General features: G+C 53.7%; 6 protein-coding genes across 6 annotated transcripts; 2 read left to right on the plus strand and 4 right to left on the minus strand.

The window, feature by feature from the left end:
* Window positions 1-531: 531 nt before the first annotated feature.
* Window positions 532-1,457, minus strand: A1O7_03265 (uncharacterized protein; the record flags this gene model as incomplete). The annotated part of the gene is made up of 3 exons (XM_007757289.1): window positions 532-906; window positions 1,106-1,262; window positions 1,312-1,457. The coding sequence occupies 3 exons, from the start codon at window positions 1,455-1,457 to the stop codon at window positions 532-534; spliced, it is 678 nt and encodes a 225-aa protein (XP_007755479.1).
* Window positions 1,458-1,827: 370 nt separating this feature from the next.
* A1O7_03266 (uncharacterized protein) lies at window positions 1,828-4,224 on the minus strand (the record flags this gene model as incomplete). Its single annotated transcript, XM_007757290.1, has 2 exons — window positions 1,828-3,139; window positions 3,236-4,224. 2 exons carry the CDS (start codon window positions 4,222-4,224, stop codon window positions 1,828-1,830), a joined length of 2,301 nt encoding a protein of 766 aa, XP_007755480.1.
* Window positions 4,225-5,227: 1,003 nt separating this feature from the next.
* Window positions 5,228-8,156, minus strand: A1O7_03267 (uncharacterized protein; the record flags this gene model as incomplete). The annotated part of the gene is made up of 2 exons (XM_007757291.1): window positions 5,228-8,043; window positions 8,090-8,156. The coding sequence occupies 2 exons, from the start codon at window positions 8,154-8,156 to the stop codon at window positions 5,228-5,230; spliced, it is 2,883 nt and encodes a 960-aa protein (XP_007755481.1).
* A 1,202-nt stretch (window positions 8,157-9,358) lies between these two features.
* A1O7_03268 (uncharacterized protein) lies at window positions 9,359-13,621 on the plus strand (the record flags this gene model as incomplete). Its single annotated transcript, XM_007757292.1, has 1 exon — window positions 9,359-13,621. One exon carries the CDS (start codon window positions 9,359-9,361, stop codon window positions 13,619-13,621), a length of 4,263 nt encoding a protein of 1,420 aa, XP_007755482.1.
* Window positions 13,622-14,088: 467 nt separating this feature from the next.
* A1O7_03269 (uncharacterized protein) lies at window positions 14,089-16,842 on the plus strand (the record flags this gene model as incomplete). The annotated part of the gene is made up of 3 exons (XM_007757293.1): window positions 14,089-15,637; window positions 15,716-16,605; window positions 16,651-16,842. The coding sequence occupies 3 exons, from the start codon at window positions 14,089-14,091 to the stop codon at window positions 16,840-16,842; spliced, it is 2,631 nt and encodes an 876-aa protein (XP_007755483.1).
* A 258-nt stretch (window positions 16,843-17,100) lies between these two features.
* On the minus strand, window positions 17,101-19,014 carry A1O7_03270 (uncharacterized protein; the record flags this gene model as incomplete). Its single annotated transcript, XM_007757294.1, has 3 exons — window positions 17,101-18,635; window positions 18,693-18,750; window positions 18,805-19,014. The coding sequence occupies 3 exons, from the start codon at window positions 19,012-19,014 to the stop codon at window positions 17,101-17,103; spliced, it is 1,803 nt and encodes a 600-aa protein (XP_007755484.1).
* Between the last annotated feature and the right edge of the window lie 322 nt (window positions 19,015-19,336).

Raw genomic sequence — 19,336 nt, forward strand, 5'->3', positions numbered from 1 at the left:
TCTCTCTTGCCTATCAAGCCATTGTTCTGCCTTCCGTCATTTCACGGACCAGTACTCCGTACTTAGGTATACCACAGTAGTTCCTAGGCCTTGATGGCTCGACGCTCAGTTTGCTCCATCACAATCAGCACCCTCTGTACGGAGCACGCCCACTCGCTTCTGACAAACGGCCCCGGAGAGCCCTATCTAGCCCTCAAAAGGGGCCCAAACCCCCGGTCTTGTGTGCGGGCATGCACACGAGCTGCTTGTGAGGCACGAAGCATATCAGGCATTCCAGTCGGTTAGGTTTCTGCCACAATCCCCAGATTCGGCCCTTCTATCGTCAAGATCAAGCGCAAGCTCCCACTTTTCGGACCTCTTGGCCCGATGAGGCTCTTCACTCGGTTGTCGCGGCCTTCCATCCATACATGTTGTGCAGACCTTGGGGCCATATACATGGGCGTGGGGCCACGCATGGAGAGCAAGCCTAATTTGTAGGTGTTGCGTCCTTTTGCGTAGTAAAATTTTGGTGAAAGGCTCACTTGTGTAGGTTCAAGGTCGCTTCTTCCTCTTCGCCATGAGCTTTTTGTAGTGCGCCTTCTTGCCACTCATCTTCGACTCCTGTATCTCGCCGTACTTCCGCTTGAACCGACCGGTCTGATTCTCGGTGACTATTGCCTCCTCCACAAAATTCTTTGCCCGTTCCTTCTTGTTGATTCTTGCGCTGAAGAACTCGGTCGGACCTTCGACGACTGTCCCCGTCTGCGAGAACGTCGGGACTTTGCCCTTTCGGTTGTTCTTCTTGTAGTGTCTGTGTGGGTCGAGGACGGATCGCATCTCGATCAGCTGGAGGTCACGCTTGAGCTGAGGAGTCAAGTTGGTTTTGGGCATGTCGAACCATTCCGGTCCTGCAGATGTCTGGTCGTTCTGTTTGCTCGTCAGCACTCGTCCGAATGCGAAGTATGCAACAGATATGAGAACAAAAGAATGCAGTCAGAGTAACTATGAATAGAATGCTCTCACGGATGCAGGGCAGGCCAGAATGGACCGCTGATCTGCGTCAAGAACAAAATTGGGAATAAATTTCCTCATGCAAAGCGATCCTTGACAAGAACAGAGCACGTACAACTTTCTTCGCTTTTTGAGGCAATTCGATGGGTCTCAGTCCTCCTGCCTGCGAGGCCTGCGGCTGTACGATTGTGGCCTTTGGGTCAGTCTCTGCGACGCCGTGATTATCTTTGATATAGGTTGATCGCGCAAGACCATGACGCAACTTCGGAAGTCTATAGATGTTGTCAGCCCAAAGTTCCCTCACGTTCGCGCGATACGTACGGTTTCCTGGATTTGGGGGCTGTATTGTCCGCCACCAGAAGAATCTCGCCTTCGTCGGCGCCGGCAGCTTTTTCCCGCAGCCGGGCCTCAGCCTGGCTTAGTAGTTCATCTATCTGCTCGTCTGTGAGAACTGTCGGCTCCTCCATGGTGATCGAGCCATGAGTCCGTGAAGCCAAGCAAAACAACAGAACTGGCAACCACCAAGCCTGGGAATACTGTGAGAAGCTACAAAAATTCTAGGAAGACTTAGGTCTGGGCAGGTCGGCCGAGGCACTAGTGGATTTTAAGCATTCGGGGCTTCTACATTATTCCAGATTGGGCTTAGTTCAATGCTACATGCCGGCGTCCTCACGTAGGCATATCAAAATATCAAGCATGTATTTGCCTGCCTAGTGGATATCCGACGAGGTTGTTCACATGCACAGACAAACCAAATAAAAACCTTCAGATGGGCAGTCTTACCATAATTCAAGTCAATTGTTCTATCGACGCAAGCTGCTCGTCAGGGTTTATCCTTCATGGCTGGCCGTCGCTGATGCCAGCATACTCCTTGCCCTCCACCAGAGGTTCAACCTCGCCACTAGTAAATGCGCAATGGCCGACCCCTTTCTCGTCCACAACACCAGGAATTACCCCCCACTGTACAGGCTTGAGGCTTGCGTCCGTGTCCCAGTCCGGCTGATGACACGCTGCGGCAATCGCCATGCTACAACTGCCTACAAGCGGCATCCCCGCATCGTACCTCCTAAACCAGCCCAGCCCAAAGGTGGCAACAACGATAAACCCTCCACAGACAATGACCAGTATCATTGCCAGCGGAGAAAACCCACAGGACGCAATTGAAACAGCACTGAGGAGTTGACCCGTTGGGCCATACTCCGCGACGACCGCGAGGAAGATGCTCTGCGAGATCAACCAATGCAGCAACCCAGAGAGGACCATCAATGGAATGGCAATCTTGTAGGGCAATTGCAGGAAATGCGTACTGCGCTGACTCCCCTTCGGCTTGCTCACTCGTAAAGTCTTCCGTTGCGTTGCAAAGTCACTCCACTCGCTGGCCAGCCACATACTCGTCAACAGCCCGTTCAAATGCAGATAGAGAAAACTCAGAATGGTCTGCGGCAAATTGGCGATCAGGATCGAGCCTAGGATCTTGGGCCCTGCCGCTCCATTCTTGCCGACATCCCAGCCCGAAATGATCGCCGCGGGAGTGACCTTTCCGAAGCCGATCGTTTGGATGTCGAACCCGTACGATTCAATTGCTCGAACTGCAACAGGGAGGAGGAAGGAGCACACAGCCAGGGCCAGTAGAAAGAACCCCATGGTGAGGCCCCATCGCATCCCACTGGCGGCCGCGGCCCAACGTTTTGTCTGTCGACAGGCAAGTTTCCCTCTTGCAGCGTCGCCGTACTTTGCGGCCCCATGAGTGGACCAGGGCTTTCGTGAGCGCGTGGCACGCATGACACCTTTCTTGCTGAGCAGGCATAAGCCTTCCGTCGTCCTGTCGTTTTCGTTGAGGAAGCTCTCGACTGCATCGCCCACGGTGATGAGAGGATTGTCTTTCAACCGCACCGCCACGAAAAGCATCACCACGACCTTGACGACGTTGCAGGCAAGCACAACCGCCACGATGGAGATGTTTCCACTATAGCTGCACGTCTCAGGGACTCGCTGGGACATAGAGTATTGCACGTCGTAGCCCCACGGCTGCCACTGGTCCGCGATGGCGAGGACTCCGTCAACGTACGATTCGCAGGGCAACATCCAGTCGATCGATTTGCTAAGCGAGGGATTTTTATATCGCATATAGGGGTCGGCGGTGCAGATCCTGAAACAGCGGAGACTAGTCAGCAGCGAGCACTCGAGGGGAGACCGAGGAGGGTTCAGACTCAGTCAGATCGCACACTGCAGCAAGAGCACTCACCAGTCAAAAGCCCGGGTCGGATTGAACAGGTATAGCTCCGTATCTAGGACACTGTCGTTTGTCTGTCCGGTGGAATTACTGACGACAAGCACCAAGGTGCGCCGGTTGTCCAAGAAATTAGTCGCGTACGCGTTTATGCAGGCTATCTTGTCGAGCCTTTCCCAGGAATCTGGGTTGTCAAGGAGGGAGCTCTGAACTTCGTGCGGATCGATTGCATAGGCGTTGTTCGGGTTGTAGACCGTCAAGTTCAATGTTCCGAATGCTTCACCATCCACGAAGTCCTGCGTGACAAAGAGCAAGTTGTAGTCGCTGGTCGAGAGGGATTTATAGAAAGCGGAGTTGTACATCAGATGGAGCGGTATCGAGGAAAGACCCAGCGCCCACCAGAGGAGCATTTTGTAGCGCGGAATCCTGAGCAAGTTGCGAATGCTGGGAACACCAATGTCGAGGAAGATGGCTTCCGCATGTGCTCGATCCACATCTGCTCGTGTCGGCGCTGAAAGACACTGCATGCAGTAATTTGAGCCGCCCAGCAGCAAGGTGCTCAGCACGTTGATTGCCAGATGAACCCAGATGTCCATGGTCTGAACTTTGCCACAATCGCCATTGTAAAGTTCTACAAGACTGCCCCCTTGGCCGTGAGCGCCCAGCCAGATGACTGTGGCGAGGTTGACAAGCAGGGACATTGCCGCAAGTAGCGCGGCGGTTAAGGCGCCGGTGCGCCATCCATACAGACTTGTCGGCCAGACGACGAGAGGGGCCTTGACTGAACGAAGTGACTTCTTTGAGAAGAATGGTTGTTCGGCCCGGATAGGATCTGCATCGGAATTGAGGAGCGGTGATTGATCCCGAAAACTGCGAGTGAAGCCGCTCTGAAAACTGGACAAGGAGCGCAAAGGCGACAGCTCGACGCTTGTGTCGGGCGGCTTAACGTCAAAGTCATCTGTCTGTGTCCGGTGATACACCTTGCGCGGTTCGAGAAAGGCCATGTTTGTCGAACACGGTGATCGAGTAACTCGGGGAGACGACGTGCTTGCCTTACAAAGGGAGATGGCTTGGTGTACACATAATCGATGTTCGTGCTGCCGCGCCGGCGGAGGAGATCGAGTTCGATAGTGGTAGCGCCTTGATCTCGTCGCGTCCTGCAAAGGTGATAGTAATATTGTTATCGCCAGCCGCTGGCGTTGAGAGACCGCAGTGGTCTTGCCTCTGCGTCTACCACTGCGTGTTTGTGTGGGCTATCCGTGATCCAGAAGTGGCCATCAACGGCGTCTTGGAAAGCTAGAGTGTCCAGTGGGGGGCCTTATCAAGGCAGATGAAACCAGACTGTTTGAAGCAGCCAAATGTGTCCTTTTGGGACGGGGGATATCGTGCCACGTGTGTCCCCCTCCCAATCTCCTCGACCGGTGCCTGAGGGACCTCCATAGTGCTTCACGGACCCCGTACTCCGTGTTATCAGGGCTGCTTTGCCCACACGCCGAACATTGGAGACAGGGGAGTCCGCAGCCGGCCATGGGCATCAGGTTTACTCTGTACGTAGGAGGCCTTAATCTCCCGGGACTGACTTCTGCCGGCGGTTCCAACCAATAGGAAGGCAAGAAGCATGTTTCAGCCTCGCGGTTCGCGTTCGCCGTTGAACGACACTCGTGGGAGCTCAAATGGGACAACAGTGTGAAGAGTCAGTCTCGTTCTTATATGAAGACCTAGTGCAGCTGCCACAGCCGTATGGGCTGTTACTTGTGGCCAGATCGAAGGTCTGGTTGGGCCAGATGAACTTGTGACTACCCAACTGGAAATGCGTGCTGGTAAGGGCCTCGCTCGAAAACCCGAAGGCGAAATACGCTTTTGTTTTCTTCGTCTAAATGACACCTAATGCCTTTTGGAACATCCTAGCATGCTCCCCAGCGGCTGCCACGTCAATCCAGGCCAACCATTGCTGTCTAAGGGTAATTAAAATGCCGAGTTTTTGGATCACGGCTTGCGGTGCTCTTTTTACAAGGTCATGTAAGCGTGCAACACCTTCTTCGCATCCGGGCTCAAACCCTCATTGACCACCTTGCCTATCCTTCCTCCATGTCTCTGATCGGCAACCTTGAGGTATTGACCTACCCACTTCCTGAGGTCCGTCACCTCGGGGAAAGGGTCCGGCGTGGAACGTCGGATTGTGTTTAGTTGAGTGAACCCCACACCAAAGCTGCTGTCCTCCACGTCGAGCTCGGCGATGGCGTCGTCGCCTCTTGACACAACTGGCGGGTCTTCAAGCAACTTGAGCAGTGCATTACAAGTCAGCGGCCAGCCCTTCGGATAGCGTTCGACAAAGGCCTTGGAGTCCGCCAACGTTTTCGTGAGGGCAATGGCTGCTATCTTGCGATCAGAAGGACGAGCCAATTCTTGCGTCTTCGGCAAAATGATTTGCAGGTACAGCTGGCGGAAAACATCCTGCTGAACGCGATCGGTAGCGGCAACAAAGAAGTCAACACCCAGGCCCTTGTCGTCGAGGGAGGCAGTAAAGTGATAGAATCGAACAAATCGGAGCTGGAAGGATTGAGAGTGTTTGCCTTGTAGTCGCGTGAGCAGGATGTTCAAGACATGGACCCAGTAAGGCTCAAGCGTAGAGGGCTGGAAAGTCGAAATCGCCGTTTCCAGGAGATCAAGACCATAGCCCTCGTTCACCTTGGTCGACACCAACTTCTGGAAGATACCCAGAACATTTTCGACTTGGTTGCCACTGACTAGTTCATTGGCCGCGCGAGGAAGAATAGCTGACAGAAGTCGGACCAAGGCTGGGATATTGCCTCGCTGATCCCAAAGCGTAGGACCAAGGATGGGCGCAATCAAGGGTATGTACTCCGAAGGTAAGGGCTTGCTGGGTTCCGCCTCGAGCATCGCAGCCATCAGTTGGAAGATATAGGGGGTAAACTCCTCGACACTATTAGCAAGTATCGCTGCAAAGGGGTTGAACAGGTGAGATGCTAGGGCATCCGCCTGCGCCGGTGGTGTGAAGCGAATGAGAGCGCCTAGACTTTCGAAATGATAGTAGTAGAATCTTGGATTGCTTGGGTTGGACGCGATGATGGTTGTGATGGTGCTCAGATGCCGCAGTACACTCTCGGCTACCGCAGAAATACCATCTTTCAGCACGATCAAAACTCGCATAATACAGCGCATAACAAACTCGTTCTCCTGGACCTTTTGTGGGGCCGGATCCTTCTCCACCAGGCTGAAAAGGTGTTCAACGAGACTGCCTGCTAGCGGTCGTATACTGGCAGGGTCGATGACGGGTCGCCCGGTTCCGTCGGTCATGGCCAAAACCCTCTCAACAGCGACAGATGCGTAAGTATAGACACAGTAGTTTGAGTTCCCGAGATGATTGACAAGCAACGGCATGACTGCCTGCCATTGATCTCTCGTGATGATACTTCGGAAGACGTAGAGATATTTGATCGCATCGACCTTGATCAAGGGCTGAGCGCTTTCATTCTGCAGGTCGCTGGCAAGGTGTTTGGAGAAAAAGTCACCAATGTCTACCAGACTGTTGGTTTTGGTAACTCCATGAGCGGCGGTTGTTGCTCCTTTGGAGGCCAAGGCATGGAACAGGCTCACTGCTGTATCCTTGGCCCTCCATTTCTCCTGCGGATTCGCGCTGAACTCTTGCAAGCACTTGTCGACGTACATCATCGCGATAGTCGTGACGGATTGTTCGAATTGATCGCTGAGTTGACGCAGGAAATCTCCCGCTGCTCTTCGACGGGTCTCGCTGTCTGAGCCTTCAAGGTCTCTTCGGATGAACTCGATCGGCTCATCCTCGAAGATTTCGATATCAGAGTCTCGCAGTGCCACATTCGGCAGGATGACTTTTTCGACAATTTCCGTCTGAACTGAGGCATCGCCGAACGTCTGCGCCTGTTCTGCGATCCCACCAATGGAGGTCAGGAACAAGAGGGCTTTGCTAACGAGGATATCATTCTTTGGTTCGGGTCCAGTAGTTGTTAATAGGTGCCATGAACTCTCAACGAAGCCCCGAACATGCTTGGAAAAGTCATCATAATATTTGCCAACGTAGAGAGTCAGCGCTTCAAAGATGTTAGACTTTGTGTTCTCCAGCGGCCCCGCTTCGGACTCGTCGTCGGTTTGCAGGAGAGGGTTGTTGTATCTTAGATATTTTAGCAGCAGCCCCGATATGCCTTCTAGGTTGTCCTCGAAGACTGGAGACAAGTCCTGGCATGACAGGTCATAAAACAGCTGGAGGACAAGGTCGAGCTCGGCGAAAGCATTCTGGAGAGCTGCCTTATCATTGCTATGGCTCTCAATATAGGCATCCAAGGACTGCCATAGCGTTAGAAATGGCTGGGCGAACTTTGTCAGCACATGATTGATTTCCGTGAATAGCTCATCAGACCGAAACAACGGCCGCCATCTTGCAAAGATCGAGTGTGCGACTTGAAGAACGCCAGCATTGATGATCGGGTCATCTGGCTTCAAGCGGAATATCAGATCGTCGACCAATGTATCCCACCGCTCCCAGAAATCACTGTCTGCGATCACACTGATCGCTTCGCCTAGCTGGGTTTGGAGGCCCCGCGGCACGGATATCATCAGTCCAACAATTTCTGTCTTGATGGCAGTGACATCTTGTTGAGGAAGCTTGTAGTTGCCCTCCACATCGGTCCAGTTCCGACGGATGAAGTTCTTGAAGAAGAGGGCGCTGGCAAGTCGGGTGTTGTATTGGAAGTCATTTGAGGCGGCGATTTGGAGCAGAGAAATGGCAAAACCAGGCTTGTTCTCTTCGGCGCGGATCTTGAGCTCGGCTGGACAATGTTAGCTGAGTCGCATGCAGACTTGCTTGCGACTTACCCTCTTTATTCGTCCTCGGGTCGAGGCTGGCATCCAGCAGCTGGGCCAGAGGTGCTAATGAGCCCATGTCGAAGCTCGCTTTTGACCGTCGTCTAAATTGAGCGGTGACTGAGTGGTTGGGATCAGTTCCTCAATACATCGCTGTTGGGGAGATCCTTTGTGCTGCAAGTGTCCAAGGCTGAAGCACAGAGAAATGCAAGGCTGAGGACAAGACAAGTGAAGTCTCGGCAAACACACTCAGTGACTCACTACTCCAATCTCTGAAAGGTGACTTGCAATTGTTACGAGCAAACCTCACGGAAATGTAAACGGTGCCTCTGTGCAAGTTCGAGCATTTGTTTACATCAGGACTTCTTTGGCAGAATCGCGAGCGCCTTGCGCCTTTGGTCTCCGATACAGAGGAGCAATCGGACAGCCAAGTCAGTACGGTGAGTGACAGGAGATCTTTGTGCCCTCTCAGTCGGGCGCAGTTCGGCTCAAGCGGTTACGCACGGAGTTCTGGCTGTGAGATGAGAGGTGTCGAAGAGAAATGTGACAATTGTCTGAAGGTGGATCGACTGCATGATTTCCCTCCTGTCTGAACCAAGCACAAAGATCTGTGCCAGCGCCACGGCATCTGAAGTCCAGAGCCAGAAACAGTTGTTGCAGTGTCTCATTCTGGCCATTCGTGCCATTCCTCATCTCCAAAATTTTCACCTTTCCTTGCTCGATGCGTCAATTTCTTCTTCCCTCAAAGGCCATTCTTAATTTGTCGGCTGGGCCTAGTCTTCCCCAAATGCCGCTGATAAGGTCGCTGTCATCGACACCACCACCAACTTGACCAGCGAACTCACAGGGTTTCCCCTTTCCCTAGGCAAAAGGGCCAGTGTTCATGCTCTTGTTGCATTTACGAGGGATAGTCCTAAGCCATTTCGGCTGAATCTCGCTGTCGTTGCGTCTTCGTTCTCAAGGTATGTATGTACGAAACACTTGCATTTCGCCACAAGAGCCCTGCCCTGCGCCTTATCTGCCTTTTTTTAAGGCTGGAAATCCCATCCAACGCCGTGGGTCATTTGCCTCTCGTCTGCGTCGTTTCTTTCCCATGATTCGATTCGTTGCGGCCATCTACATCTTTTGGCGTCTCTTGCTATCTGCCCAGTCTGTTTTCCAACGGCTGATATCTTTTGCTTCGTGTACGTGGTTTCCCACTCTATCGTTCGTAGAGCAATGGGTCACCACCCTTGAAGAGCCTCGCTGACCATGCCAATCCCAGAGGAATATTTGTGTCGTATGTCGAGAGATAATGGTTCTCCCAAAGAAGGCCCGGCCCATCCTAATACGAGGGATGCCAGGAGGGTGTCACTATGGCATCTGCCCGTCGCTTCACGCAGCTCACCCAGCCCTGACTGGCATGCTCTGAGCGGACATACTCCAGAGAAATCCCTTTCCGATACGACGCCACTACAACTGACGGATGTTATCAAAGAAGGCCTCTCCATTGCTAACAGTCCGGAAGATGCGCGAGCTTGGCTTGTTGCCTTTGGTGATTTGAACCCCGGCACGGATGTATCACGCAGATTTGTCGATCTTCGCGAAGACCATCACGGTGACCAAGGTACCACGTCGTTGTTGTCTTTACTCATACAATGGCTGCCTACTTGGGCGCAGAAGGCAGGAAAGGCGCGAAAAGACAACAAAAACTCCAAGTCGGCTTCGCTGAAGGAGCATAAGAACTTGGATTGGTTGCTCCAGTACATCTCGGACTATTTGGAGCTGGGACACACCGGCTTCGACCAGCAGGAATTGTCTCGGACTGTAGAGGCCATCACTGCTCTATGTCTCAACGCTAGTCGCCAGGAGGACATAGATGCCGGTGTAAGCATCCTCTACATCATCTCGTCGCATTTCGACTATCCATCAAGCGGCCTGGACCAGACTCTCGTGGTGTTGTGTGCTTCCATCACAAGCTTATCAGAAGTGCCACGACACCTCCTCGATTGTGCAAAGCAGTTGGCTACCGGTGCACTCCACGCCGGATTCATGAGCACGCTTTACTCCTTTGTACGCACTCCTGTTTCGGAGAGCCCGAGACACTACCTCTCGCACGCCAGAGGTGCAACGCGTATCTTGCAGAATCTGGTCGACGAGAGGCAGGACGGAGGAGGGTTTGTTCTCAGCCTGCAGGACTTTCTCGAAGTATTACACCCCGCAGCACAGCAAGGTATCTCGCGCTTCTGCTACGACATCTTGAATGCTTTGCATGCGATCATGTCGAGTCACCGATCACAAACAGAGATGACTTCCTTCGACTTTGGGATGTTGTTGGAAACTATGCGTCTTTGTTTTCAGGCGACTGCGCCAAGAAATTCGACTCAGGAGGAGGACCGGCAGTGGGAGCACCACTCCAGAGATCGAGAAACGCTGTCGAAAAATCTGGCTCAAGATTTCCTGCGCATCTGGGATCGCCTTCCCAGCTCTGATCAGAATACCATCCATGAACTCTTCCTCCAATTCCCTCACTACGCTGATCAGAATCAGTTAACACTGAGCCTGAACTACGCAAGCGTCAAGCACTTGTCGTCTTCCGACGACAATATCAAGAGCCAGTACGCTGACAAAATCTACAAGGAGATCGTTCAGAACCAGACTTTACCCTCAGCAGCGCGTCTGAGAGCGATCGAAATCCTCGTACAAGCTGGAAACCCTTTCGACGACACAATGGCCGAACCCAACACTTTCCCACACGAGGTCTACGTATCAATTTTTGGCGGATTGCTCGAGCAACTCGATAACGAATGCGACACTCGCGTATTTGAGACACTGCTCAGGTCTTTGGACCACATGATTTCGAACTACGAAGAGGCTGCAAAAGAGAAGGCATCAACAATTCGCACAATTGAGAAAATCCGCGGACACCTGATAAGGGATGCGCCGGCAGGGGTGCCCCTAAGCGATGACCTAGCCATCCTAGCTACCAAGGTTCTTATTACTATCTTCAGCTACAGCATCCACACCGATGTCGATGCTGCTGTCAAGGTTTTCGAGGCCTTGGTCGAAGCAGCTGGTTCTCGCTGCCAATCCCGCCCGGCTCGTCTTGTCGCCAAACGCCTCTTGTTTAGGATAAGAGCAGATGACGCCGGGTTCATTTACATTGCACCTGGGGGCCAGAGCCACCACATCGCTAGTGCGCTTGTGCGAACCAGAGAGTCTGCCGACACCTTCAAGCTTGAACCTCCCTCGCAACGAGATTCCGCGAGCAGCACTAGCCTGTCAGCGAGATCGGAAGCCGGCGATCCGCTGTGGATGTACCCTGACACGGAAGATGTTAATTACCCTTTCGCTGGACGAGCATCAAGCATTCTCAATGTGAGCAAGACTGCCTATCCGCAGGTGAAAGAGGGACTGGACATGAACACCTGGCTTATGAGCATCATCCAATGCCTGCAAGCTGATCAAGATTGGGAGACATACGGTTACACGGTCATCCATGCTGCTGCGCAACTAAGCAACATCGCTCTCTGGCTCAACTCGATACAAGCAGTCGTGAAGCTTCGGCAAGTGTTGTGCGAGCAAATTGTCAACAACTCCTTCCGAGAACCACCGTCGTCCACCGGACTGAAGAGATCCGACGTCGCCTTGTGTATGTACGAGATCTTGGTCAATCTAACACCCTTCGCGACCATGAGATCCGAGGAAATTCAAAAAGGTTTCGGAGACGATATGGTCCGAGCCTTTATCGCCGGTATTGGGGGAGCTTGGGAGGGGACAAGCCGTGGCTGCATCCATGCGCTGTCACTCTGCAGTCTCGAGATTCCGTCGTCTGTGGCCACATTGTATCCCACCATTATTGACAAAATGTCCAAGAACATGACGCAAGGGCATCTTACAGCACACATCCTCGAATTCCTGATCCAAGTTGCTCTGCTCCCGGAAATGCACTCCAACTTGAACCCGGATGAGATTCAGATGATATTCGGGATATGCATCCAATACCTTGAAAAGACGCGGGCGCAGCAACAGTCGCCCAATACCGCGCCACAAGGCCGGGTCAACGCGCCGTCAAGGCACAGCGGAATGAACTTCAGACGACCGCCATATCGTGCCGCCATGCTGATCGATATCGGATTGCCTCAATATGCTGCTGCGCTGGCATACCACAACATCCTATTCTGGTTCCTATCACTTCGGCTGGATCTCAGGGCCAAATACGTACAATGGATTGTTCCGCGACTGGTCTGGAAAAATGGCCGAGGAGAGGAGGCCATTGATGAACAGGGTGAAGTGCTTATTGACATGATGCAAAGAACAGCATTCTCTGACCTGGGCGAAACTTCACCCAACCACGACTTCGCGGCCTCGGAAGACGGACCGGTATCTTCGGCTTCATGGATCGCTGGTCTCAGCATCGTGACTGTCGAGACGGCCGGTCATACCGGCAAGACGCATATCACCAAACGCCAAGCTTCAGGCACAACGTATGCCATGTACCAACAGTTGACGGCGCCTTTACCTTCACATCATCGACCTGGGTATACACAAATCCGGCAGCAAGAGATCACGACTGAGGTGTTACCTCAGCATGTCATGCTCCAACGAGTAGCGAGTGCAGCAATCACCAACCTGGCTGATCAACCACTTCTCCTACCACAGGAAGAGTATGTCCAACGAGCTCTTGAAGGGTTCGACCGAATACCAACGGTTACTAGCCACAAATTCGGCGTGCTTTTCATTGACGAAGGACAAACTAATGAGTCTGAATATCTTCCCAATACCAGCGGCTCTGCAGATTTTGACCGGCTTCTCGATGGTCTCGGCTACGTGGTGTCACTAGAACCACCGCTGCAGTTCAAACCCCAGGGGCTCGAGTATCCTCGGGACGGTGAACGCACAATTGCCTGGCGAGATCGGGTTGAAGAGATCATCTACTTTGTGCCGACAATGATGCCGACAGATATGGAGGACGATCCTCACTGTATCAACAAGAAGGCACATGTTGGCAATTGTCACGTTAACATTATCTTTAACCGATCTGGACTTGAATGGGACATGAACAACCTCAAGTCGCAGCTGAACTATGTCAACATCGTTATTCGACCAGCATGCCGCGGCAGAGCGGCCAAAGACCCGGAGTTCCTGCCAGGCTTCTACTGGGTTCGTGTCATCACGAGGGACGACTTGCCTAACATATCACCGGCAGCTGACCCCAAGATCATCTCGGCCGCCCAGCTCGCCCCTTTTGTGCGAACCTTGGCACTGAACGCCAGCATGTTCTGTCAAACATGGAACACGAAGGACGACGACACCGAGTTTCCGAGTGCTTGGAGAGCGCGATTGCAACAGCTCAAGAGGCTCAAGGAGCGCGTGATGAGAGCAGCTGACAAGCAGGTCCTGGCCGGTGGTGGTGCAACCATGACTAGTGTCAACACGCCGCCTGGAACGTCGAGCGGGAGAAAGACTCCGGTGCCTAAAGAGGAGATTGGTGGAGCGAAGAAAGATGGGTCATTGGCATCTCAGCTGGACTTCAGTTCATGGACGATTGACACGAGGAAATAGATCCTCGTGCGAACAAGAATACGAAGCATGGTGTTGGTGGTGGGAAAAGCATGTGCATGGATTGGTACAAGTGGCCTGGGAATGACCTTGTTGCCCTGGTTAGCATGTATAGCAAAAGTTTGTTAATGGATGAGTTTGCTTTCACCAGTCAGTCCATGGCCTTGAAAGCATGGCGAGTCTGGGCCTGCGCTCACTGCACTGCGGGGTTTCGCCCTCACGCTCGCCCCTCTGTCACCCCCACCTCTCCCCCACTTCTCCCCTCGCTCTGCCTGGCTCACTTGTTGCTCGTCGGCGACGTCACCTGTTGTGCAGCCTCTCCAGCAGGTGCCCAGGCATCAGGAATTCAGCATGGATCTTGAGCTGCACCGCCACACATTTACCCTCACTCCGACAGACGCGCAGCGAGCTTCAGACGAGATATTTCTTCTCATCTGCCCTAGAGCATGTACTACATTTGATGCACCAGCATGGCCTCCGGACCATCAGGGCGCCGAGACGCCCCATCACCGTCTGCCTCCTTCTATGACCTTTCCGACGACGAGGAAGGAGGATACAACACCATCACACACGCCTCGACCACCAAGGGCGTCAAACTACTCTTCTCAAAGAGCAAAGTCTACGTTCACCCCACACCCTCGGCGAAGGACAATATCCCTGGCTTCATCGCCCTGGTCCAGCAGAAACCCACACCTCTTTCATCCGACGACCAGCGGCCGACGTCCTCGGCCTCCTCTGCGTCGAAGAAGAAGCTAAATGCCTCGTCATATCTACTGGCGTGGGTGCCCGAAGCCTCACTGGCTCAAGATGACCTGAGCACCTATGTCAAGGTGGACATGAAAGACAGCCAGTCCCCTCCGCGTCAGTCTTACCTGGTTCCGCCCTTGCCTCTTGCAACCACCTTCGACGAGTCGCCGGTCGGACCATACGCTTTCTCTCTTCCCCTCTCCAGCATATACTCCATTCACGTCCGTCCACCGAGCTTAGGATGGTGGTATGGTAGTATCGTCATCAACACCAGAGCCGGTTCCAGCCTCCCCGCCTTGTTCTTCCACGACTCGGAATGCGAAAGCACTATCCTACAGAAAAAGAAAAGAGCCAAAGAATCGTTCGATCCGTTTGGAGAAAGCGGCGAATTATTCTGGGGTGGTGATGAAGTGCTCAAATGGTTGAAGAGATACGTCGCTGTCGAACGAAGCACCGCCGAGCCGTCAATCTACCTGATCGACCCGTCGGAGGAAGATCGTTTGGGCTTCGGGCAAGGACGGAAGTCACTCGAGCAGGCCAAGCGAAAGGATGACGCTGCGGCAAAAAAGCCCGCTGACCAACAGAAGAAGCCACCGGGCCCAGGCATGGACCCGCTGACGAAAGCTCTCAAGGAGACGAGGTGGAAGATCCTTGAGCAATTGTCCAAAGTCACTACCTTCACCCGACGCACGGCTGAAGACCTCGCGAACAACAAGAATCTACCACCTCAGGTTAGGCGCCTAATTCAGAACCCCGAAGTCCAGACCTTGCAGGACGAATTCGACAGCGCAAAGCTCTACCTCGCGCGCTGGGCTATGAGCATCGCCGAGCAGAGCGAACGAGAAAGAAAGCAGCGAATATGGACGGCGCGAGATGTCCTTGAATCCGAGGAAACCAGCGTCGGCGATTTCGAGATTCTGGACATGGAAGCAGCACGGATGACGCTGACCGACAGCAAGCGCCGACCCGTCAACATGACTGAGTGGAAATCATTCTTCGACGTAAAGGGCAAACTCAACGTGACGGTGGACGAAGTCAAAGAACGCATCTTCCATGGCGGTCTCGACCCCGAGGACGGCGTGCGGAAAGAAGCCTGGCCTTTCCTCCTGGGCGTGTATGAGTGGGACAGCACAGAAGAGCAACGGCGCGCTCTGATGAACCAAAAACGAGACGAATACATCCAGCTCAAGGGTGCATGGTGGGACAGGATGATCGACGGCAACGCCACGCCCGAACAAGAAGAATGGTGGAAAGAGCAGAAGGTGCGAATTGGTAGGTACTCCGATCAATCACCTCGTATCATGCTTCCTCCCTGCTCACATCGAACTGACCTTGCTGTCCGACATGTAGAGAAAGACGTGCATCGCACCGACCGACACATTCCCCTCTTCGCAGGCGAAGACATCCCCCATCCGGATCCCACGTCTCCGTTCTACAGCCCCGACGGACCCGGCACAAACGTCCACATGGAACAACTCAAGGACATGCTCCTGACATACCTCGAATACGACACCCCTCCCTCCGTCGGACCTCCCTCTTCGACATACCAAACCACGAATCCCTCGCCCCAAAACCTCGGCTACGTCCAAGGCATGTCCGATCTCCTGTCTCCTCTGTACGCCGTCTTCCAAGATGACGCCCTAGCATTCACAGCCTTCTGCCACTTCATGACGCGCATGAGCCGTAACTTTGCGCGGTCTCAGCTCGGCATGCGCGCCCAGCTGAACACCCTCGACCAACTCGTCCAGCTCCTCGATCCGAAACTCTACCTGCACCTCCAAAGCGCCGACAGCACCAACTTTTTCTTCTTCTTCCGCATGTTGCTGGTGTGGTATAAGCGTGAGTTCGAATGGTCAGACACGCTGCGCCTGTGGGAGAGTCTCTGGACGGACTTCTACAGCAGCCAGTTCCACCTGTTCATCGCGGTGGCGATCCTGGAGAAGCACCGCGACGTCATCATTGATCACCTCAAGCATTTCGACGAGGTGCTCAAGTACATCAACGAGCTGTCCGGCACGATGAATCTGCAGGAGATGCTTGTCAGGGCTGAGGCGCTGTTCAAGAGGTTTGAAAAGACGGTCGAGGCGATTGATCGCAAGGAGACATTTCCGATGCCGAGCGGTGTGGCTGGCGAGTTGAGGCAAAGAAAGCCGGGTGTGGAGGATGCGAAGGACATCAATGCTGGTGGTTCGCAGAATACAGGAGCAGTGGTTACTGGCTCGGCGGCGACGGGTCCTTCGGTCCTGAAAACTCAGATCCAGAACCAGAACCACAACCAGAATCAGACCCAGGATCGCGGCGTCGGGTCAAGCCCCAGAAGACAGAAGCCAGGCCAAGCGCAGGCAAAAGGCAAAGAGGCTGAAAAGATCAAAGAGAAGGTCATCACACCAGAGCTGCGGCTATTGTTGAGCAGGAAGATCATCACTCTTGACGGTGAAGATGCCCCCGCAACAAGAGCGAGTGGCTTGAAGGATTAAGTTCGTAGGCTGGATCGAGAAGGAAGTCGCAGCTCAGCATCACGGGGCTTCAAACTGCCCTTATGTAGGATATTATAGCATGATTACAGCACGCCCGGGACGGTATTGGAACGGGCAGAGGAGTAACTCCACTTGTTTACATTCGATCTGCTCGTGACAACATGTCCAGAGCGACTCGGGGCCCGCCTCGCAACCAGCCAAACTACACTTCCAGAACCGTCCTTTGAAGTCACCCAACCAACATCGTACTCCGCACAACTACTTTGCCCATTTGTGTCGAAGTGACCCCGGCTCGATCTTCAACCGAACAGGCGTGGCGAGCCGGAATCTCTCCTTGATGATCTCGAACTTGCGCTCCAGCAGGGCGCGGTCCAGCTCCACGCCCTCAGGGACGTACACGTTGCCGAGATAGCTGTCGTATTGATCAAAGGCGCAGTCTCCCGACGCGGCGAAAGCCACAGCTGAGCTTTTGCTATTGCTATCACTGATGCCTGCAGATCCGTCGACTGAGCTTTGGCCACTTTGTTTGATGTAAGGACAGATATGGCTCGCGAGCAGACTCGCCACCTTGACTTTAGCAGCCTCGGTAAGTGGTCGCCAGGCTTCTCCATCGACTCTCGGCCGAAACAGGCGACGGAAGTTGGGCGGCGTCTGAAAGTCCTGCTGTGGGTCAAGCCACCCTGCGGTATCGATGAGGTGGGTCGAGATGTCGCCCTCGGCGTGCAACGTGGACACCACGCGCGCGAGGGCGTCGGCCATGAATTTGGCGAGCGTGAGCTTCCGTGTCACAAGTACACGGTGGGCCGAAAAGGGGGCGATCAGGAAGATCGGGAGCGTGGAGGGCGCCGAGTTGTAAGTGTAGCTGTAGCTGCCGTCATCACCGCCGTTTGCGGTCGTCCCGTCAGAGGGGTAGGCGTCGGCCCGGATGGTCTTGACGAATTTGACGTAGTCCTTGACGAAGCTGTTGAGGAATTCGTCCAAATGTTGTTGAGCTGGGAGGCCCTTGAAGATCTCGATAAAGTCCGTGAATCCGAGCTGGAGGATCAGCACAGCGGGTCGGTAGGCTTTGAATGGCCAGCTGTGGTCCTCCTTCGGTTGGTTCACTGAGATGGATGAGAATGAACTCTCACCCTCGTAGCGATAGGAAAAGAAATATTTCGCGACGGGCGCGGTCGTCCGATTGTCACTTTTGATCCCGAACCAATCCTGGGAAAAGTACTTCCCTGTGGTAGGTACGAGGGCGATGTCGGCGCCGAGTTCAGCTCCGAAGCGGTTATACCAGGTGTGTACTCGTTCCTCAGCGAGACCCGCCGCGTTTTTTTGCGCGCTGGGGCGGTTGAGCTCCAGGTCGACCTCGCATGTGAACAGCTCTATGAGTGATTTCTTTCGCAGCGCCGGTGGTGAGTCTTGCTGCTGCGTAGCTCCCTGTGGGCCTTCGGTCTGCGGTACCAGCGCGCCTAATGTGCTGCCGACAGCTGGACGACCGTGCCCCTCAGAGGCAGGCCGGTCCAGCCAGACTCCTTCAAACTTGAAACTCCCGTCGGCGCCTTGGTAATAGGCCGTTTGCGTGACTCTGAGCTTGTACGTCCTGCTAGGGTCGAGGTTCTCCGCGACCTGCACGATAGAGCACGGATGTAGGACCATAAGTAATAACTCGTCGTCGATTTCCACCGTAACGCCGATGTTATCTTCAACGTCCAAGGGGTCCCCGGGCCCAGCACCGAAACCCGGATAACTTTGAAAGGCAAGGTACACGGATGTGGTGTTGGTGACGCCGAATTCGAAGTATGCACCTGTCGCCAAATGGTCAGTAGGCTTCCGTTTACCGGTGGCCCTAGGCGTATACAGACCTGGAAAACCCGCCTCGCGCATCAACTGATCCGCGGACGGCACCCAACGTCCCACATACTGTCAATCGCTTAGTACCGAGGGTGGTCAGAAGCGGAGCAGCGCAGAGCATACGTGGATGTAGGGGTGATTGGGGGAAACGAAGACGTGTGTTTCATTCATCGCTTTCTTCACGGCGGATCTCCAGAATTGGCGGAAGTCAACAGCTGATGAAGTTGGAAGAGGTACGTCTTTTTCGGCAGGGAGATATGTCGCAGCAAGGAAGAATGAGAGGGGTAATAAGACGAGTGGGAAGGAGAAGGCGAAAGCATTGCAGAATCTCATTATGTGCTAAGAGACTCGTGATCAATGCGCAGGGTGACGGTGATACTTGCGGAAGGGTATTGCTCTGAAGAACAGTGGAGAGCGAAATGGGACAAAAAGGACCAACGCAAAGGCTGTCACCCCATATCCGTAGTCAAGTGTAATCGATGTTTTGCGACTCGAGCAGCCTGAAAGCAGCCACCGAGTAGGGAGCTCACCATTGGCAGGCTCACTGTGGGTGAAGTGAAGTCTTGGTAATGGTCACCCAATACCTGGTACGCACGGACCCGCCATCCGCAAAAACATTCCCCTCGGCCCAATCGAAAATGGTGTGTTTATATTT

Source organism: Cladophialophora yegresii, assembly GCF_000585515.1.
Source record: "Cladophialophora yegresii CBS 114405 chromosome Unknown aczIN-supercont1.2, whole genome shotgun sequence".
In the NCBI taxonomy this organism is placed as follows: Eukaryota; Fungi; Ascomycota; class Eurotiomycetes; order Chaetothyriales; family Herpotrichiellaceae; genus Cladophialophora; species Cladophialophora yegresii.